At 43.9% G+C, this 23,098-nt stretch overlaps 1 protein-coding gene across 1 annotated transcript in view; it reads left to right on the forward strand.

Annotated features, from left to right (window-relative positions):
- Positions 1 to 23,098, forward strand: part of RSPO2 (R-spondin 2) — a 171,727-nt gene that overhangs the window by 45,417 nt on the left and 103,212 nt on the right. Inside the window, exon 3 of the mRNA XM_084619853.1 lies at positions 22,713 to 22,901. Within this exon, the coding sequence (XP_084475979.1) occupies positions 22,713 to 22,901 (189 nt within the window). The remainder of the gene's footprint in view (positions 1 to 22,712; positions 22,902 to 23,098) is intronic.

Below are 23,098 nucleotides of genomic sequence, written 5' to 3' on the forward strand. Positions count from 1 at the left end.
AAATGTATGCTAGAGATCATTGACTAGTACAGGTTTCAGAGTGCTAGCCGTGTTAGTCTGTATCAGCAAATAGAACAATGAGTACTTGTGGCTCCTTCGAGACTAACCAATTTATTTGAGCATAAACTTTCGTGGGCTAAAACCTACTTCATCGGATGCATGAGTGGAAAATACAGTAGGAAGATATATATTGTGACAGGGTCGGGCCAGATGGCTACAGGAGAGTAATAGAAGGCAGATATATTAGCCCCAGGTTAAGTAGGTCCCCTTTCCCTGGGTAAGGTAACAGGGAAGGTTTTTTATTTTTTTATAGACTAACAAATTTATTTGCGCATAATGTGACAGGGTCAGGCCAGATGGCTACAGGAGAGTGAAAGAAGGCAGATATATTAGCCCCAGGTTAAGTAGGTCCCCTTTCCCTGGGTAAGGTAACAGGGAAGGTTCTAGAACAATCAGGAACCTTCTGGAGACAATTAAGACAGACAGGCTGATTAGAACACCTGCAGCCAATCAAGAAGCTACTAGAATCAATTAAGGCAGGCTAATCAGGGCAAATGGGTTTAAAAAGGAGCTCATTTCAGTTTGTGATGCACGTGAGGAGCTGGGAGCAAGAGGCACTAGGAGTTGAGAGTGAGAACATGGACTGTTGGAGGACTGAGGAGTACAAGCATTATCAGACACCAGGAGGAAGGTCCTATGGTGAGGATAAAGAAGGTGTTGGGAGGAGGCCATGGGGAAGTAGCCCAGGGAGTTGTAGCTGTTGCACAGCTGTTCCAGGAGGCACTCCAGACAGCTGCATTCCACAGGGCCCTGGGCTGGAACCCGAAGTAAAGTGTGGGTCCAGGTTCCCCCAAACCTCCCAATTCCTGGTCAGACACAGGAGGAGTTGACCTGGACTGTGGGTTCACAAAAACAGCCAAACTGAGGGCTGCCGTGAAGCTCCAAGGTGAGCAAATCCACCAATAAGCGCAAGACCCACCAAGGTAGAGGAGGAACTTTGTCACAATATATATATACACACAGAGAACATGAAAAAATGGGTGTTGCCATACCCACTATAATGAGAGTGATCAGGTAAGGTGAGCTATTATCAGTAGGAGAAAAAAAACTTTTGTAGTGATAATCAGGATAGCTCATATCCAACAGTTGACAAGAAGGTGTGAGTAACAGTAGGGGGAAAAATAAGCATGGGGAAATAGTTTTACTTTGTTTACAGTACCTCAAGAAATATTATCAGAAATTACAGAGCGGGTTCTAATGATCAAAATAAATGAACAAAGTAAAGATGATGTTTTATCTTTGCTTTCTTGTTATGTTTGTTTACATACTCAAAATTCATGTACTTTTTCAGAATAGTAAATGTTTAAGGCTCAAGGAAAACTTGCAATTCTAGTTCAATACTTGGTTAACTCCTATAATTTTTGTTTCCTTCATGCCTAAAGTCTCACTTACTCACACAAGCTTTTTAGTAATAAGGGATCTGGCTGCTATTTTATTGCCAAATGTGTTTGGGGAAGGCATCGTAAATGAGAAATAATGCTTTAAAGTTTATTCATCTGGGACAAATCCAAGCACCATATTTACATTTTGGTCTGAAATTAACTTAATAAACCTTTTAATAAGAAACAAAAAAGTGAGGTGTGCGTTTAGTGAAAGCAAAGTATCTATGATTCTTGACAAAATTCTTAACTTTTTATATAGTTTTCATCTTTTGGAAAGGCACCATGTACTTCACCTAATTACTGGCAATAAAACTAAGTAAAAGATTTAAGACCTATGAATGTTACAGCTGGAGGAAACTATAATTAAGGCTGGCAAGACTCTTGTTTCCTTTAGGAAATAGGGACTTTAGATGGCTTTTAAAAGGGGACAGTAATTATTTTTCTTCCCATTTAGCTTATATGTATTGATAAATACATGTTCCTTAGTCTTGTACCTTGGAGTAAAGTAAATTGCAAATAACAGTTCAATTAGATTTCTAAAACATGCTATTTTAGATCAAAAATACTTTTCTAATGGTAATTATCATTTCTTCTGACTGTGAGACTCAACCGTCTTACATCCTTTAATTACATTTTACTGCTGGTGATCATGAGAGGTAAGTAGTGCATTCAAGCTGATAGATATGGTTAAAAAGCAAACTCATTCTAAGGAATGACACTTGTCTAGATGGTATTGTGCTTCAAAGCAGTAATATTTGTTTTTTTAAGTGTGAAGGCTGGGATTTTCAAAAGCACTCACTGTTGGCCTAACTCTGCTCCCATTGGCTGGACTTTCAACCTTCTGTTTTAGATACTTTATCATTCCCTTAATAAAACTGCTGCCTGAATAGATACTAAGTATGGATAACAAGTTGGGAGGAGTTGTAAGTGCTTTGGAGGATAGGATTATCATTCAAAATGATCTTGACAAACTGGAGAAATAGTCTGAAGTAAATAGGATGAAATTCAATAAGGACAAATGCAAAGTACTCCACTTAGGAGGAAGGAACAATCAGTTTCACATATACAAAATGTGAGATGACTGTCTAGGAAGGAGTACTGCAGAAAGGGATCTGGGGTGTCATAGTGGACCACAAGCTAAATATAAGTCAACAGTGTAACACTGTTGCAAAAAAAGCAAACATCATTCTCGTATGTATTAGCAGGAGTGTTGTAAGCAAGACACGAGAAGTAATTATTTCGCTCTACTCTGCACTGATTAGACCTCAACTGGAGTATTGTGTCCAGTTCTGGGCGCCACATATCAGGAAAGATGTGGACAAATTAGAGAAAGTCCAGAGAAGAGCAACAAAAATGATTAAAGGTCTAGAATACATGACCTATGAGGGAAGATTGAAAAAATTGGGTTTGTTTAGTCTGAAAAAGAGAAGTCTTAAGTACATAAAAGGTTGTTTCAAGGAGGAGAAAAATTTTTCTTCTTAACTGCTGAGGATAGGACAAGAAGCAATGGGCTTAAATTGCAGCAAGGGAGGTTTAAGTTGAACATTAGGAAAAACTTCCTGTCAGGGTGGTTAAGCACTGGAATAAATTGTGTAGGGAGTTTGGGGAATCTCCATCATTGGAGACTTTTAAGAGCACGTTAGACAAACACTTGTCAGTGATGATCTAGATAATACTTACTCCTGCCATGAGTGCAAGGGACTGGACTAGATGACCTCTCAAGATCCCTTCCAGTCCTATGATTCTATAATAGTGTGACTTCTATCAGTGAGACAGTCCATGAAAATCAGTTGGCTTTCCAGCATATAAACTGACAAGTTATTCTCTGTGTATCAGCTTTGAAAATCCTATGAACTTGCTTCAGTTGTACCTAACTAGCATTATGTACAGATTCACCAGCAGTTAAAGTATGGTGAAAGTGAACTGTAACTTTTTCATGCGCTTTCTTGCCTGTTCTCTCAGATAAATTTTCAATAAAGTGTCTAAAAAAACCAAACTAATAGGTTTTACGCTGCCTGAGGTGAAGCAATGGTTAAGCCTTGTGCAACCTTTTTTCTGTAGGTATGTGGCAGTCTGACATGTTTGCCCCTTCGTTTTGGAGGCAGCTTTTCACGTAGGAGCATAGCAGAGAACAAAGGAGCTGCTGCTTGTTGGTTGGAGATTTGTGAATTTTGACACTTGGGTTACTTTTCACATTCAAATTATCTGTATTTTCCCCAAATAGCACACAAGTGTTTTGTAAAATGACTTTCTAGTCACAAGTTACATTTTCAACTAGACTTATACTGATGTGGCAACTGCCGAAGGTGACCAGATAGCAAGTGTAAAATATTGGGACAGCGGGTGGGGGGGTAATAGGTGCATATATAAGAAAAATTCCCCCAAAATCTGAAACATCTCTGTAAAATTGGGACATCTGGTCACCCTAGTAATGCCTGTACAGTTAGCAGTCTGTCAGCATTTCCATCGGGAGTGGGCTGTAAAAAGTATGCTCCCAGCCAATATGTGGTATGCAAGGTTTGCATCCAAGAACAATGAAAACAACAACAACAACAAAAACCCCAAACACACTTGGCAGCCTTGAAATTAGAAGAACACCGACAAAATTGGGAAATTTGCTACTTTAAATGTTCTGTGCTCCTGAAAGTCAGGACATTAACCAATTCAATGTGTAAGGTGGATATTTTGGTTTGGGTTTTTATTGGTCACCGAATCTGCACTGTACCAAGTTCTAGAGCTACAGATGGATGTTTTTGGTTAACGTGGATGGTTTTATCTTTACTTCTTGGTTTTTTATTTATCTTTGACTATCCATTCAGCACTTCTGTGTTGTTATACATACCTTTATCCCTTTCTAAGCCTCTTGTTCAATAACTCTTATTCTCCTAATTTTCCTCATAACTTTTGGGAGCTCCAACACATTCTTCTATTTTGATACCTTCCTGACTTGCTGACTGGGCTCAGCACATTGTCCTAGTGCACCAATAAGGCTTTGTATCAGGTGGGTCTGGGGTTAATGACTGTTGGGTGTGGGAGGTGACAGAAATCAGATGGTAATGGGAATTGTAGAGACTGAAGACTGAGTTTAATGGCTGCAGAAGGATGCTAAGTGGTGGGAAGCAGGGGTATAGAGTGGGCATGGGGGAGGTGCCCTCATCTCATGTTAGCTCCTCCCATTAGAGCCCTCTCTGTGAGACATCTCATGTCTTCCTGTCAGTATCCCGGGCTGATGAATCTCCTCTGCACCATCAGACTGCTGTTCCTGTCTGGAGAACTATAGAGGGTTTGCTGGTGGGAGGAAGCTGTTTGAGCAGTAGGACTAGTGGATCTGCTCGCACTAGACCTTTCAGCACCCAGTCTCCCTGTCTCCTTGCCCCCTTATCAAAATAAGTCTGTGTGTATGTACGTTCGTATACATATATAGCTAGGTATATATAGTAGTGATGCAGGGGTCCTGAGGGCAGAATTTGGATTGCAGTGGAAAACTGTTCTGTTGATCCGTGAGCTAGAATGGATTGTATTCTAGCTCACGGATCAACAGAACAGTTTTCCACTGCAATCCAAATTCTGCCCTCAGGACCCCTGCATCACTACTGCAGGCAATGGGTTTGGAGGAAAATTGTTTATAAAGCACACTAGAAATTTTTCTTCACAGCCCCACCTCCTCAGTGCGTACGCTTTCAAGACCCTATATAGTGAACCTTATTTGTTCCCAATCAAAGACCCATTTACATTTCTAAAAGCTTTAGGCTCAAATCCACTCCTCTCTGCCAGGGCTGGCTCTAGGATTTTTGCTGCCCTAATCAAAAACATTTTTGGCCACCCCCACTTTTTTTTTGTGCCCCCCCAACTCTGCCCCTTCGCAGCCCCTTCCCCAAATCCCGGGCCCCACCTCCTCCCCCGGGCGTGCTGCATTTCCCCCCCTCCATTGCTTCCTGCAGCTCCCCCTCACAACCCCCTGCCCTAGCTCACCTCCGCTCTGCCTGCTCCCCTGGACACGCTGCCGCTCTGCTTCTCCCCCCTCCCTCTCAGGCGAGGGAGAGGCAGCGCATTCAGGGGAGCAGGCGGAGCGGAGGTAGAGGAACTGCTCCCCGCCCCAGCTCGCCGCTGCTCCGCCGCCACCGCCGCCTCCCCCGAGCGCGCCGCCACTTGGCTTCTCCTCCCTCCCAGGCTTGCCGCGTGCCTGGGAGGGAGCGGGGAGAAGCAGAGTGGCAGAGACGCGCTTAGGGGAGCAGGCGTAGGCGATCTGGGGCGGCGGGGGCACATTTCTAGGGGCAGCATGGCCGGCGCCGGAATGCCACCCCTAGAAATGTGCCACCCCAAGCACCTGCTTGTTTTGCTGGTGCCTAGAGCAGGCCCTGTCTCTGCAGGTGGAGGGACCTATGAGCACATCCTTTTGCATAATCATTAATGTATTTAGCTTCACAAAATGCCTGTGAAGTAGGGCAGTGCTATTATCCTCATTGTACAGCTGGGGACCTGAGGCACAGAAAGATTAGATGATTTGTCCAAGGTCACAGAGGAATTCTGTGGCAGAGCAGGGATTTGAACCCACATCTCCCAAGTCCTTAACCACTGGACCATCCACTCTCTCATGTGTAGCTTTTACTTTAAAATGGTTTATTTTTTTATTGTAAACTGAATTTGTATGGGGATTTTTTAAAAAAAACGTTTTACCTGCTGGTTGTGAATTTTTCCACAAAACATTTTTTCATCAGCTGAAAGGCTGTATGAGAATGTTATGGTTTTGACAAACTTCCTTTGGAAACCTGCCTTACTTCCTGACAGCTCACTGGGAACCCCAGGGCTGCCAGCAGGGACAGAGATTAGGAGAGTACGGGGGGACATTACTTCCCCAAACCAGAGGTGATGCATGGGGGGCACAAGGTGTCATGTACCCCCCAGATTTTTGCCTTCCATTTAGCATGCAGTTTTTCTACAAACTGTGTGGCGTGGCTGCCTAAGGTGATGCACCCCACAATTTGAAAACTGCCACCTCTTGCCAGGAGATGGTAGATTAGAAGTTGGTGGGAGCCACCCGGCCCTCTCAGGCCCCTGGCTCTCTGTGCTGAGGAAGCAGGGGTGATGGCTGGCTGGCCAGCAACCCTCCCTGCCATGTTCCCCCAGCCAGACCGCCTCTGCACAGTTGTGTGCTCCTCAGGCAGGGTGGGCGCCACAGCTCTGAGCTGCGCCCCAATCCGCTCTTTCCTCTCCCCCAAAGGAGCCTGCAGAGCCTGGCTGCCATGAGATGCTCCCTGAGGTGCTTGTTCACCACTGCCTTGGCACTTCTGGCTCTGCTGCTGCTCCTGAGAAGCCAGGGCAGCAGTGAGTGAGTGCCTCGGGGGGCATCTCATATCATTAAAATAAGGTTCCTGTGCAGAGTCTTGTGTGTGGAATGACATCAACTCTTGAAGCAGACACATACAACTCTCCTTGGATTGCAGCAGGTAAAAAGTTCCCATTCAATGCAACTTTGTTTACTTTAATAATGATTGAAAAAACCTGACCAACACTACACATGCATCTTGTTAATATCTCATGATATATCACTAACAGCTTGGTATTTATGAACCACTGACAAGTGCGCCTAGTGCTGTACAATTGCATGGTCTCTGCTCACAGGAGCTTACAAACTAAGTTAAGTATTTGTATATTTCCTCTATATGCCAGTAACTGTTTATATATATTATACAATAAAAATCTGATGGCACACAATAGTTAAGAATGTGCTTATCATTTTAGTGATACCTAATATTTCTCTGGAAAATGCTGTTGCGTGTGTGTGTGTGTGTGTGAGAGAGAGAGAGAGAGAGAGATGCAACTTCAGATTCCAGGTGCGGGATCTATAAATTGTAAAATAGATCTTACTCAATCTTTCATTTCCCTGCACATATGTCAATACGTGTAGCTAACAGGAGGGAGGATGAAGTCCTTTCTTTCAGTTTATTTTTCTGTTCCTTGCTCTTCGCTATCTTTTTAGGCATTGCTTTGTAATAAAATTAAATGAGAGAGTGAAGAATCACACATCTCTTTGTATGTCATACTTTGTTTCTTTACCTGAGTGTCATGGATCTTCACCTTTTCCGTTTTAATGTTTCAGATAATGTTTTTATCTTCTGTAGTTTGGGTGGATATGGGTTTGGAGCTGTGTTTTTGTTGGAATGCTGTTACTTTGGATCCCTGCAGTTTTCAGGGCTTGGAAAAAGTTAAAACTTACAATAATAGACAAAGTAAACACACTATTAAAGGGGAAAACATTAAATCTCTGTTTGTTCACCTGCATGTTGGAGATGCATCTGTGCACAGCAGCAACGGAAATACTCTAGATATTAAATTGGACAAAAATAAATTTGTTTAAATGCCCGAGACTTTGTTCTGATGGTATTTATGCCCCAGATTGTTGCTGCAAACTAACTTACATTGTGGCATGTAGAATATACGTTGGGGGGGGGGGAAGAGAGATAAACATAGATAATGACAGCTAGAATAGAGCTGTTAGTGCATGCGCCTGTGTGCGTGTAATTAAGAAATATGCTGTGACAGCCAGTGCATTTCTCAGTGATTATAGCATGTCTGTGATGTGGAAAGGCATGAGGCTGATGTCCAAGTATTATAACCACCCAAGAAGTGCAGTAATCCCCTAAAAATTACACAGCCTGCAGAGTCCTATGGACAGGCTCCCTCCCCATCTTTAGGATTTTTGGGTCAATGAGATGAGTTGTTGGAGGGTAGGGGGTTGTTGGTTCACCTCCAAGCAGTAACCATTGCTTTATTTAAGGCCTGAGTCTGAAGTGTGGTATATCTCTCTGGAAGGAGACCTGCTGTCTCTGCTGCACTAGAAGTGGAGCCTGGCCACTTGCATCAGGGTCCATGTATACGTGACAAATCTAAATATAATGTCAAAGGACAGTTCTCTAAATGAACTGGGGAATTTGGGAACCACCATGTAATCAGCTTTCCCTCTCCCTCTGCTCCACGTTACTCTGCCTCTTTTTTCTGCCCCCCCCCCCCTTTTCCTCCAGCTGCTCTTAAGGGCTGGTGTTTTGTTAATAGGTTCCCCCGTTATTCCCTTTCTTTTGGTTGCCAGTAGGTAGCAGAGCAGGCTCCTCCCCTTGTGGCCATGTTGATTTCCCAGCAGAGGAATGTGGCTAATGTGGCTGCATGAACTGTCAGTGGATGGGAAAAACCTCAGAGTGGCTCTATTACTTTTCTTGCCACAGAATGACTGATGACAACAGGCTTTGTGGGATATAGCATGGATGTATGTGTGGGGGAGTGTGACTAACCTGGGAACACGAAACCTCTCTATAGCTAGCTTCCAACTTCAACAATTAGTGACGGCAGCCCTCACAAAGACTAGGGCAGGAAACTTTATCAGTGTTGCCAATGCTTGTGATTTTTTCATATTTTTCCTTAAAACCCCAGCTCCTAGAGTCATGTCATTAAGTGAGAATCTGTTGTTTTTTTTAAAGATACGTTTTTAGCCCAGATAGGTGTCTAGAAAAGCTTGAAAATGAAACCTAAATCCCAGAAGCCAGAAGGCAAATAAAAAGAACCAGTGGCATTTAACTGAGATGTGGGAGAAGCTGGGAGTGTTCAAGTCCCTGGTCTGTATCAGGATAAATACCCTAACCACTGGGCTATTGGCTACTGTCTGGTTTTGATCAGAAATTCCATTCTGGACCTGAGAAACCTAGCTGACTCATGTTTCCTCAAAACAAATACATTTATGCAAAAACGTATCTATTTAAAATATATCATCTCATGAGCTTTTTGAGGTCTGCCACATGATTTTTTTAAATGTTGGGGCACTCAGCACTGTATGAATCGTTTTGGGCATTGAAAGGATACCTTTATATACAAATTCATGATTATGAAATCTTCCTTTTCACTGCAATATATACAGCATAATTTAGCAAGATAAGAGAAGATATGATGTGAGCATAAGAAGGATATGACTCTACCCTCCTACTTAAAATTATTTTTTCCTGTCTGGCAAGTATTCTACCTTTCCCCCTATATTGCCTCTTAATTCCCCCTTTTACTTGCCCCTCCTGTATAGCTGGTACAGGAACTCCTCACTTAACGTTGTAGTTATGTTCCTGAAAAATGCAACTTTAAGCGAAATGATGTTAAGCAAATCCAATTTCCCCATAAGAATTAATGTAAATGAGGGGGTTAGGTTCCAGGGAAATTTTTTTCACCAGACAAAAAGACTACACACACACACACACACACACTCTGTAAGTTTTAAACAAACATCCTGACATTAGCCCCCCCCGACATTACCCCCCCCTTGCAGAGGGCAAGAGCAGCACATGGCGGTGGGGGGGAAGGACAGCTGAACTGCCAGCAATTGATAGCCTGCTGGGCAGCTGTTGCACAGGGAACTTAGGGGAGCTTCTAGGGGGGAGCTGCTAGAGCGGCTGTCGGTCCACCATGGTTCCAACCACCCACCCACTAACTACAATGGGCTGCAAGTAGTGGACAAAACAAGCGACTGCAAAACAACTTTACAAGGGAGTAATGCACAACTTTAAACAAGCATGTTCCTTAATTGATCAGCCATGTAACACCGTTAACTGGGACGGCTTTAAGTAAGGAGTTCTTGTACCTCCGTTGATTTCCCCCCCAGGGGCATCTCTGCCAGATCCAAATTAAAAGCTGATGACTATTTATATTGCAGTAACATCCAGAAAGGGGCAAGATCCCATTGTAGTAGTTGATGTACAAAAAACTTAGGAAGAAATGGTCCCACAATCCTTGCCCCCAAAGAGTTTTCTTTCTGAAAAAGACCAAAAACGAAGGTATAGGAATCAAGGATAAAACAAAGGGGTCAGGACGACAACAGGCGCATGTCATGTGAGGTCTTTTTTGGTGGGGTACTGACCCTTACACACTGCTGATTCTCTCTGTTTTAAATGGTCATAACAGTCCTTTTCTAGTTATATTTTTAAGTACTTTGAATATATTTGGCACAGATATAGAATTAAAAATGTCGCTACTTGGTGTCAGATCTAAGTAGAGATGGGTCCAAGCCATTACTTTAACTTTGAGGGTGCTCAAAGTCTAAATGTATGTTTGGTTCTAGTGTGTGAGTACAGAACCACCTTTGCAATAGCTTTTCTTTAAATTGACATGCAAAGTACCCTCTCCTCTCTCCCCTGCAATTGAAAAACACGAGACAAATTTTTCAATGCTCTTTCATTTAAAACAGAGACTCGTGAGAACAGTCATAGAAATGATCTGTAAGAATAGAAAATACTTATCAAGTTGAAAGTAGGGAAGCGTGTGTATGTGTAAACTAACTTAAAGGAGAGGATGTTACTGCTGTGAGGAGCTTACAGTCTAAACCAGGGATCGGCAACCTTTGGCACGCGGCCCGTCCCGGAAATCCGCTGATGGGATGCAACAGTTTGTTTACCTGCAGCATCCGCAGGTTTCCCGCGGTTTGCCGTCCCCAGCCAATGGGGGCTAGGGGAAGTGGTGCGGGCCGAGGGATGTGCTGGCTGCTGCTTCCCGCAGCCCCCATTGGCCTGGAACGGCGAACCGCGGCCAGTGGGAGCTGTGATCAGCCAAACCTGTGGATGCTGCAGGTAAACAAACTGTCCCGGCCCGCCAGTGAATTTCCCTGACTGGCCGCATGCCAAAGGTTACCAATCCCTGATCTAAATAGTAGGGTTGCCAACTTTCTAATGGCACAAAACTGAACACCTTTGCCCTGCCCTGCCTCTGCCCCAAGGCCCCACCCCTTCTCTGAGGCCCATCCCCCCTCTCTCCATCACTTGCTCTCTCCACCTCACTCACTTTCACCGGGCTGGGGCAGGGGGTTGGAGTGCAGGGGGTGGGTGAGGGCCCTGGTGGGGAGTGCAGGCTCTGGAGTGGGACTGGGGATGAGCGGTTTGCTGTGCAGGAGAGGGCTACAGACTGAGGCCAAGCGGCTTCCAGGATCTCATGGATCCTGGAAGCCACTGGCATGTCTCTTCTCCAGCTCCTAGGTAGAGGGGCCAGGGGGCTCTGTGCGCTGCCATACCCGCATGTGCCACTACTTCAGCTCCCATTGGCCGTGGTTCCCAGCCTATGGGAGCTGCGGAGTCAGTGCTGGGGGTGGGGCAGTGCGCAGAGTCCCTGGGGCCGCCCCTGCACCTAGGAACTGGACATGCTTGAAAACCGGATGCCTGGCAACTTTACTAAACAGATAACCAGTGCGAGAATGCACTGAGAGACCCAGAAGATGGTACTAACTTAGATCACGTGTGAGTTTTAGTTTTGTTTTATGATTAAGTGCTTGGACCCTGGAGAGGATGCACATATAAGGTGAGGTGGTGGCCTTGGTGCGGGGGGGATTAGGAGGCAGATGGGAGGGGGCAGTGGGCTGAGAAGAGGGGTGGGGCAAATATGGGATGTGCAAGTAACACCTGTGCAGCTCCACTAATTAGGTGGGTGGCTCTTCATTTTCTCGTGCGCAGCCGTCCAGGCCGCACACCTTAGAGGGCACTATCTGCGGACCACCTGAATGGAGCTCAGTTTGAGAACCTGTGGACTAGGGTATAATTGTGATTGTTCTGTTTTACGGGGAGTTGAAAGGAGACAATTGATGCAGTAAGACTCAGTATCGTTTCCCAAGAAATTGCCCCCATGAGTAAAAATTCAGCAGCAGTAGCAGCAACAAAAGTTGGTGAAAACAAGCTTTGTGACACACAAATCACAGTGCCCCCTTGTATACAAAACACTTGTAAACTATATTCAGTCACTTAACACCAAGGCAGGCATTCTGTTTAGGTCAGCAGTTCTTAAACACTTTCATAGAGTTAACTATCTCTTTCAATATAAAGATTATAACACATAGCAATAAAAGAATGGCCATACTGGGTCAGACCAGTGGTCCACATAGCCCAGTATCCTGTCTTCCAACAGTGACCAATGCCAGATGCTTCAGAGGGAATGAAAAGATCAGGGCAATTATCGAGTGATCCATCCCGTCATCCATTCCCAGCTTCTGGCAGTTAGAAGCTTAGGCCACCCAGAGCATGTGGTTGCATCCTTGACCATCTTGGTTAATAGCCATTAATGAATCTATCCTCCATGAATTTATCCAGTTTTTTTGAACCCTGTTATAGTCTTGGCCTTCACAACATCCTCTTGCAAAGAGTTCCACAGGTTGACTGTGCATTGTACTTCCTTTTGTTTGTTTCAAACCTGCTGCTTATTAATTTCATTGGGTGACCCCCCTGGTTCTTGTGTTATGTGAAGGGGTAAACAACACTTCTTTATTCACTTTCTCCACACCAGTCACAATTTCATAGACCTCTATCATATCCCCACTGAGTTGTCTCTTTTCCAAGCTGAAAAGTCCCAGTTTTATTAATTTCTCCTCATCTGGAAGCTGTTTCATAACCTTAATCAATTTTTTTTGCCTTTCTCTGTGCCTTTTCGAATTCTAATATATCTTTTTTTAGACCCCCATCATTGTGTATGTATAGTTGGGATTATATTTTCCAATGTGCATTACTTTGCATTTATCAACCTTGAATTTCATCTGCCATTTTGTTGTCCAGTCACCCAGTTTTGTGAGGTCCATTTGTAACTCTTCGCAGTCTGCTCTGGATTTAATTGTGTTGAGTAGTTTTGTATCATCTACAAATTTTGCAACCTCACCGTTTACCCCTTTCTCCAGATCATTTATGAAAATGTTGAACAGGCCCCAGTGGGGGACAACACCATTTACCTCTCTCCATTCTAAAAACTGGCCATTTATTTCTACCCTTTGTTTCCTATCTTTTAGCCAGTTACTGATCCATGAGAGGACTTTCCCTCTTATCCCCTGATTGTTTACTTTGCTTAAGAACCTTTGATGAGGGATCTTTTCAAAGGCTTTTCCAAGTACACTATATCCACAGGATCACCCTTGTCCACGTTTGTTGAATGCCTCAAAGAATTCTAATATATTGGTGAGGCTTTCCCTTTACAAAAGCCATGTCGACTCTTCCCCAACAAATTATGTTCATTTATGTGTCTGGTAATTGTTTACTATAGTTTCACCCAATTTGCCTGGCACTGAAGTTATGCTTACCGGCCTGTAATTGTCAGGATGTCCTCTGGAGCCTTTTTTAAAAATTGGCATCACATTAGCGATCCTCCAGTTCTCTGGTACAGAAGCTCATTTAAATGATAGCTTACGTTCCACAGTTATCAGAGTAGCTCTGTTAGTCTGTATCAGCAAAAACAATGAGGAGTCCTTGTAGCTCCTTAGAGACTAACATTTTTGTTAGTCTCTAAGGTGCCACAAGTACTCCTAGTTATTTATCCCACAGTTAGTAGTTCTGCAATTTCACATTTGAGTTCCTTCAGAATTTTTGGGTCAATACCATCTGGTCCTCGTGACTTAATTTTGTTTAATCCTTTCCACATAGGCTCCTCCTTTTCCCAAAAGTTCCCCAGTTCCTAATAAACCTAAACCCCTCTTCTTTACATCGTCATCTCATCCACGCATTGAGACCCTACAGTTCTGCCTGTCTAACTGGCCCTGCACGGGGAACTGGAAGCATTTCAGAGAATGCTACCATAGAGAACTTTAGTCTGGACTTCAGTCTCTTACCTAGCAGCCTAAATTTGCCCCCCCTAGGACCTCTATCTTCGTACTTATGTGTACCACAACCACTGACTCCTTCTCAACACTGCACGTAAGCCTGTCTAGTAACTCAGTGATCACAGGTTTCAGAGTAACAGCCGCGTTAGTCTGTATTCGCAAAAAGAAAAGGAGTACTTGTGGCACCTTAGAGACTAACCAATTTATCCGATGAAGTGAGCTGTAGCTCACGAAAGCTTATGCTCAAATAAATTGGTTAGTCTTTAAGGTGCCACAAGTACTCCTTTTCTTTCAGTGATCACAGTTCTTCTGGTGATCACAAAGCCAACTCTCTATATTTTTAATGATTGAATCCCAGTTATTAGGAAGAGATAGGTAATAGTCATGGGAGATTCACTCCCATGGAGAAGTATCCTCAGTCCAAGAGAATACAATGACATCATCTGGAAGGAGGGGTCCAACTATGGGATCATTTCCCTCCGTTCTTGTTTTATGTTCTCCTTTGCTGAGACTTTCATCCTCCTCAACAGCACAGAGGCTGTCAGACTGTGGGGCGGTAGGACCACTCTGCTGTGTCCTGGAAAGTCTTATCTATATATCTCTCTGTCTCCCTTAGCTCTTGCAATTCAGCCACTCTGGTCTCCAGAACTTGTACTCTGCCTCTAAAGGTAGTGTAGTGTAATCATACATGCTACATTCATTGTAATAAACTGGATAGCCCCCACTCTGCTGCTGGACTTTTGCTTGCATTCTTTTTGCTCCTGGAGATATTTTTTTTGGGGGGGGGGGGGTAAATTCAGAGAATGTTAAACAGGTGTATCTGGCTCTCACAGTTCTCTAAAACTCCCTCTCAAAACCCTGTTAGCTTCTCCTGGCTGCTTGCGCCTCTGGTATCTTAGGAGTTGGCTTTTTAAACCCCTGTTCTCCATAGGTAGCCCTGCCCCCTAGTTAACAGTTAATGGATACTAAAGGGATTAGGGATCAAAGTTTCCTTTAGCAGCTCTCAGCTGTGCCTAGCAGACTGCTTTCCTTCCCATTTACTGTTGTGTAACCCTGCAGCAAAAGCTTATGTGGGGAAAAAGTTGGGAAAATATTTAAATGTATCTTAATATAACCTAGAAGCTGAAAGCAAGAAGGAGACTGAGCACCATGTGACTTGCATACACTTCAAAGATCACCAAAAGTCCATGGACTAGTTTGATAATCACTGATTTAGGTGGTAACAAACATTTCATCTCTACACCATAGAATCATAGAATATCAGAGTTGGAAGGGACCTTAGGAGATCATCTAGTCCAAACGCCTGCTCAAAGCAGGACCAATCCCCAACTAAATCATCCCAGCCAGGGCTTTGTCAAGCTTGACCTTAAAAACCTCTAAGGAAGGAGATTCTACCACCTCCCTAGGTAATGCATTCCAGTGCTTCATCACCCTCCTAGAGAAATTTTTTTTCCTAATATCCAACCTAAACCTCCCCCACTGCAACTTAAGACCATTACTCCTTGTTCTGTCATCTGCTACCACTGAGAACAGTCTAGATCCATCCTCTTTGGAACCCCCTTTCAGGGAGTTGAACGCAGCTATCAAATCCCCCCTCATTCTTCTCTTCCGCAGACTAAACAATCCCAGTTCCCTCAGCCTCTCCTCATAAATCATGTGTTCCAGACCCCTAATCATTTTTGTTGCCCTCTGCTGGACTCTTTCCAGTTTTTCCACATCCTTCTTGTAGTGTGGGGCCCAAAACTGGACACAGTACTCCAGATGAGGCCTCACCAATGTCGAATAGAGGGGAACGATCACATCCCTCGATCTGCTGGCAATGCCCCTACTTATGCAGCCCAAAATGCCGTTAGCCTTCTTGGCAACGAGGGCACACTGACTCATATCCAGCTTCTCATCCACTGTAACCCCTAGGTCCTTTTCTGCAGAACTGCTGCCTAGCCATTCGGTCTCTAGTCTGTAGCGGTGCATGGGATTCTTCCATTGTAAGTGCAGGACTCTGCACTTGTCCTTGTTGAACCTCAGAAGATTTCTTTTGGCCCAATCCTCTAATTTGTCTAGGTCCCTTTGTATCCTGTCCCTACCCTCCAGCGTATCTACCTCTCCTCCCAGTTTAGTGTCATCTGTGAACTTGCTGAGGGTGCAATCCCCACCATCCTCCAGATCATTAATGAAGATATTGAACAAAACCGGCCCCAGGACCGACCCTTGGGGCACTCCACTTGATACCGGCTGCCAACTAGACATGGAGCCATTGATCACTACCCATTGAGCCCAACGATCTAGCCAGCTTTCTATCCACCTTATAGTCCATTCATCCAGCCCATACTATTTTAACTTGCTGGCAAGAATACTGTGGGAGTCTGTATCTAAAGCTTTGCTAAAGTCAAGGAATAGCACATCCACTGCTTTCCCCTCATCCACAGAACCAATTCTCATCATAGAAGGCAATTAGATTAGTCAGGCATGACTTCCCCTTGGTGAATCCATGCGGACTGTTCCTGATCACTTTCCTCTCTTCTAAGTGCTTCAGAATTGATTCCTTGAGGACCTGCTCCATGATTTTTCCAGGAACTGAGGTGAGGCTGACTGGCCTGTAGTTCCGCAGATCCTCCTCCTTCCCTTTTTTAAAGATGGGCACTACAGTCACCTTTTTCCAGTCATCCAGGACCTCCCCCGATCGCCATGAGTTTTCAGAGATAATGGCTAATGGCTCTGCAATCACATCTGCCAACTCCTTTAGCACCCTTGTATGCAGTGCATCCAGCCCCATGAACTTGTGCTCGTCCAGCTTTTGTAAATAGTCCTGAACCACTTCTTTCTCCACACAGGGCTGGTAACCTCCTCCCCATGCTGTGCTGCCCAGTGCAGTAGTCTGGAAGCTGACCTTGTTCGTGAAGACAGAGGCAAAAAAAGCATTGAGTACATTAGCTTTTTCCACATCCTCTGTCACTAGGTTGCCTCCCTCATTCAGTAAGGGGCCCACACTTTCCTTGATTTCTTCTTCTTGCTAACATACCTGAAGAAACCCTTCTTGTTACTCTTAACATCTCTTGCTAGCTGCAACTCCAGATGTGATTTGGCCTTCCTGATTTCACTCCTGCATGCCTGAGCAATATTTTTGTACTCCTCCCTGGTCATTTGTCCAATCTTCCACTTCTTGTAAGCTTCTTTCTTGTGTTTAAGATCAGCAAGGATTTCACTGTTAAGCCAATCTGGTCGCCTGCCATATTCACTATTCTTTCTACACATCAGGATGGTTTGTCCCTGTAACCTCAATAAGGATTCTTTAAAATACAGCCAGCTCTCCTGGACTCCTTTCCCCTCTCATGTTATTCTCCCAGGGGATCCTGCCCATCAGTTCCCTGAGGGAGTCAGTCTACTTTTCTGAAGTCCAGGGTCCGTATTCTGCTGCTCTTCCTTGTGTCACGATCCTGAACTCAACCATCTCATGGTCACTGCCTCTCAGGTTCCCATCCACTTTTGCTTCCCCTACTAATTCTTCCTGATTTGTGAGCAGCAAGTCTGCCCCTAGTTGGGTCCTCCAGCACTCGCACCAGGAAATTGTCCCCTACATTTTCCAAAAACTTCCCGGATTGTCTGTGCACCACTGTATTGCTGTCCCAGCAGATATCAGGGTGATTGAAGTCTCCAATGAAAACCAGGGTCTGTGATCTAGTAACTTCCGTTAGTTGCTGGAAGAAAGCCTCATCCACCTCATCCCCCTGGTCCAGTGGTCTATAGCAGACTCCCACCACGACATCACCCTTGTTGCTCACACTTCCTAACTTAATCCAGAGACTCTCAGGTTTTTCTGCAGTTTCATACCGGAGCTCTGAGTAGTCACACTGCTCTCTTACATACAGTGCAACTCCCCCACCTTTTCTGCCCTGCCTGTCCTTCCTGAACAGTTTATTTCCATCCATGACAGTACTCCAGTCATGTGAGTTATCCCACCAAGTCTCTGTTATTCCAATCACATCATAATTCCTTGACTGTGCCAGGACTTCCAGTTCTCCCTGCCTTTTTCCCAGGCTTCTTGCATTTGTGTATAGGCACTTGAGATAACTTGTTGATCATCCCTCTTTCTCAGTATGAGGCAGAAGCCCTCTCCTCTTGCACTCTCCTGCTTGTGCTTCCTCCTGGTATCCCACATCCCCACTTACCTCAAGGGCTTTGGTCTCCTTCCCCAGTGAACCTAGTTTAAAACCCTCCTCACTAGGTTAGCCAGCCTGCTTCCAAAGATGTTCTTCCCTCTCTTCGTTAGGTGGAGCCCGTCTCTGCCTAGCAATCCTCCTCCTTGAAACATCATCCCATGGTCAAAGAATACAAAGCCTTCTCTCCAACACCAGCTGCATAGCTATTCGTTGACTTCCATGATTTGATGGTCTCTACCCAGGGCTTTTCCTTCCACGGGGAGGATGGATGAGAACACCACTTGCGCCTCAAACTCCTTTATCATTCTTCCCAGAGCCGTGTACTCTGCAGTGATCCGCTCAAGGTCATTCTTGGCAGTATCATTGGTGCCCACATGGAGAAATAGGAAGGGGTAGCAATCAGAGGGCTTGATGAGTTTTGGCAGTCTCTCCGTCACATTGTGAATCGTAGCTGCTGGCAAGCAGCAGACTTCTCAGTTTTCCCGGTCAGGGCGGCAGATAGATGACTCAGTCCCCCAAGAAGAGAGTCCCCGACCACCACCACCCGCCTCCTTCTCTTGGGAGCAGTGGTCGTGGAACTCCCTTCCCTAAGACAGTGCATCTCATGCCTTCCAATCGGCAGTCTCCTTCTGCTCCCTTCCCTCAGATGTATCATCTAGTCCACTCTCCGCAGTAGTACCTGTGGAGAGAACATGAAAACGAACATCTCCCATCTGAGGATCTTAATGCAGTTTACAAATGCTAATGAACTCAGCCTTTCAACAATCTTGTGAGATAAGAAATATGAGCACAGAGAGTTGACTTGCCCTGCCCAGGGTCACTCATGACTGAAAGCCATGAGACCTGGCTCTGATCCTTTCTCTCCTGTCTCCTACCCACCAGATCACCTTAAAGAACCAAATGCTCTGCTAGTTGCCTTCTTGCAACTGTGTACAACATATGAGTGGAGTGCTGTGGTTCTGTCTGGTGCTATTTGGAAGTATGTGCGGGAGGGCAGAAGACAGCGAGGGGAGAATGTGGTGTGCAGATGTGGGAGAGTGAGAGTAAAGCTTATCAGCTACTGGTTCCAGGGCTGTAAGGGTTTTTTCATCTGTTGGTGAAGTCCACCATTGAACAATTTCTATTAATCCTTCTTATAGGATAAAAGTACCTAAGCACATTATGGGCTGGGTGTGGGTATTTTTCATTTTAAAAATTATGGCAATTTAATGTAACCCTCATGCTCCTGGCAAGTTGCCATCGTAGTCTGCTGTGCTGAAAAACGTTTGACACCCCAAAAATCTTTTCCTTCTTTCGCATAATGTTTCTCTTTGCTTTCAGTAAGCCAGGTTTGAACTGGCAAATTTCAGTTAAAGCCTGTGGCCAATTTAATATTTAAAATAGACTTTTCAAGACATTCTCATTTCAGAAGCCTCTAAAGCCATCCTTCCTCTGCTAACCTGCTGTGTTGAATCAGTGCCTGGGAAATAATTTGACAGAGGGTGGTGTTTTTTGTGCAGCTGGAAAGACGTAGTGATGAAAGCTGGCATGGAGGTAGGAATAGTGCAATAAAGGCATTTCAGAATCATTCTCCTAAGTTGTGTAAGGAGTAGAGATTGAGAACAAGAGGAAGTAGACGTCCATTTGGTCATATGATGCCTTCTTTTGGCATTTAGGCAGGAACTGAGTTGCTAGATTTATTGCACCATCATTTTTATTGTAGAAAAAAGAACATAAATCTGATAAAGACACAGCGGTTGGTAGTGACCTAGAATTGTTACTCTTGAAAGTTGTTTCCTGGCCCATGTGGAGATAAATTGGTTTCAGCCCACTCTGAATAGTAATTAGGAAGGCCAAAAAAGAATTTGAAGAACGGTGAGCCAAAGACTCAAAAAGTAACAGCAAAATGTTTTTAAGTACATCAGAAGCAGGAAGCCTGCTAAATAATCAGTGGGGGCAGTGGACGATGGAGATGGTAAAGGAGCACTTAAGAGGGATAAGGCCATTGTGGAGAAACTAAATGAATTCTTTGCATTGGCCTGTGAGGGATGATTCCCCAACTTGAGCCATTCTTTTTTAGGAGGACAAATCTGAGAAACTGCCCCAGATTGAGATTTCATTAGAGGAGGTTTTGGAGCAATTTGATAAATTAAACAGTAATAAGTCACCAGGGCCAGATGGTATTGATCCAAGAGTTATGAAGGAACTCAAATAGGAAATTGCAGAACTACTGACTGTGGTACATAATCTACCACGTAAATCAGCTTCTGTACCAGATGACTAATGAGCTACTAATTTAAAAAAAACACAACACTTCAGAGGCAATCCTGGCAATTACAGGCTGGTAAGCCTAACGTTAGTACCAGGCAAACTGGTCGAAACTATAGTAAAGAATGGAATCATCAGACACATAGATGAACATGATTTGTTGGGTAAGAGTTAACATGGTTTTTGTAAAGGGAAACCATGCCTCACCAATCTACTGGAATTCTTTGAGGGGGTCAACAAGCATGTGGACAAGGGGGATTGAGTGGATATAGTGTACTTAGATTTTCAGAAAGCCTTTGACAAGGTCCATCACCAAAGGCTCTTAAGCAAAGAAAGCTGTCATGGGATAAGAGGGAAGGTCCTCTCATGGGTCAGTAACTGACTAAAAGACAGGAAACAAAGGAAAGGAATAAATTATCAGTTTTCAGAATGAAGAGAGGTAAATAGTGGTGTCTTCCAGGGACCAGTCCTATTCAATGTATTCATAACTGATCTGGAGAAAGGGGTAAACAGTGAGGTGGAAAAATTTGTAGATGATACAAACCTACAAGATAATTAAATCCAAAGCAGACTGCAGTGAGTTACAAAGGCCCTCACAAAACAGGGTGACTGGCAACAAAATGGGAGATGAAATTCAATGTTAATAAATGCAAAGTAATGCTCATAGAAAAACATAATCCCAACTGTACATATGAAATTATGGGGGTCTAAATGAGCTGTTACCACTCAAGAAAGATCTGGGAGTCATGGTGAATAGTTCTCTGAAAATACCCACTCAATGTGCAGCGGCAGTCAAAAAAGTAAACAATGTTGAGAATCATTAGGAAAGGGATAGATAATATGACACATAATATATGGCCTCTATATAAACGCAAACTATGCTCACATCTTGAATACTGCATGCAGATTTGATTGCCCCATCTCAAAACAGATATACTGGAATTGGAAAAGGTACAGAAAAGGGCAACAAAAATTATTAGGGCTATGAAATGGCTGCCATATGGAGGAGAGATTAAGACGACTGGGACTGTTCAGCTTGGAAAAGAGATAACTAAGGGGAGGATATAATAGAGGTCTATAAAATCATGACTGATGTGGATAAAGTAAATAAGGAAGTGTTATTTACTCCTTCGCATAACAGAAAAACTAGGGGTCACCAAATGAAATAAATAGGCAGCAGGTTTAAAACAAAAGGAAGTACAACTTCACACAATGCAGTCAATCTGTGGAACTCTCTGCCAGAGGATGTTGTGAAGGCCAAGACAGTAACGGGGTTCAAAAAAGAACTAGATAAGTTCATGGAGGATAGGTCCATCAATGCCTATTAACCAGGGTGGGCAGGGATGGTGTCCCCTGGCCTCTGTTTGCCAGAAGCTGGGAATGGGTGACAGGGGATGGATCACTTGACGATTACCTGTTCTGTTCATTCCCTCTGAAGCACCTGGCATTGGCTACTGTTGGAAGAGAGGCTATTGGGTTAGACTGACCTTTGGTCTGACCCAGTATGGCTGTTATGTTCTTAGATATTCATGACTCAAAACTCCATCACAACTGGTCATGAATGCAACTATTGTTGAAATTTTCATCAGAGACACCAAGAAGTGACTACACAGAGACTGCGCTACCTTTGTACCCCAAGAGTTGGTCTCTTCAAGCAAGGCAGATGTGTGGGGAAGTTTGCACTGCCCTTATCTGTACTGTACCTGTTGTCTAGATGGAGGATTTCAGTGCCCTCAATATGGACCTTTTCACGAGTCATATAAATGCACGTCAGAACACTGGCATCAGTGTCTTTTTTAAAAAGACACTGCATTGCATTGGCATTATAGAGGAAATGGCACTTGCAGAAGTCCAGCAGGATGAACTCTGTGTGTCTGTTTCAGGATACCAGTCTCTGCTGTGCACTGCTGCTCTCATGGGCTTGCATGCTCAGGTTGAAGCTAGATTGTGGTCAATTGATTTTACTTGTGCTACTGTGACTAATCTGATTTCTCTTGGGCTCTAGTTGCATGTAAAATCATGCATTTAATTAATCTGGTGTGTAAGTTTATCAAATAGCATCACACACTAATGTAAAAAAAAAAAAGATTGCATTTCTAGTAAGTATAAGTTAGACAGATACTTCCTTTTCCACTGCAGATGTGTTAAAATCTGCACACCCTATTGTAGGTTTTTTCCTTCCCAAACTATTTGTATTGATGCAGTAGATAAACAACATTTTTGTGTTCCAGGAAAACCATTTCCAAAACTATTAAAATTTATTGTTTTATTTTGCAGCTAGCTATGGACCAAATCCAATTTGCAAAGGATGTTTGTCTTGCTCAAAGGATAATGGGTGCATCAGATGCCAGCATAAATTGTTTTTCTTTCTTCGACGAGAAGGAATGAGGCAATATGGAGAATGCTTGCATTCCTGCCCATCAGGGTACTATGGACTCAGAGCACCAGATATGAACAGATGTTCAAGTAAGTTTTTGTTCTATCTTTATGACTGTTTTATTGATAGACAATAGTTCATTCATGGGTGACCCCATTTTTATGATGTATTGCAAAATATAACAATGATATTTTCACAGATGTCTCAAGATCATCATAAACATTCTTTCCTAAAGGAATCCTCAGTTAACTCATTCCAGGATGTACACCATTCAGCACAATCAGTG

Source organism: Lepidochelys olivacea, assembly GCF_965140295.1.
Source record: "Lepidochelys olivacea isolate rLepOli2 genome assembly, chromosome: 2".
NCBI classification, from domain to species: domain Eukaryota; kingdom Metazoa; phylum Chordata; order Testudines; family Cheloniidae; genus Lepidochelys; species Lepidochelys olivacea.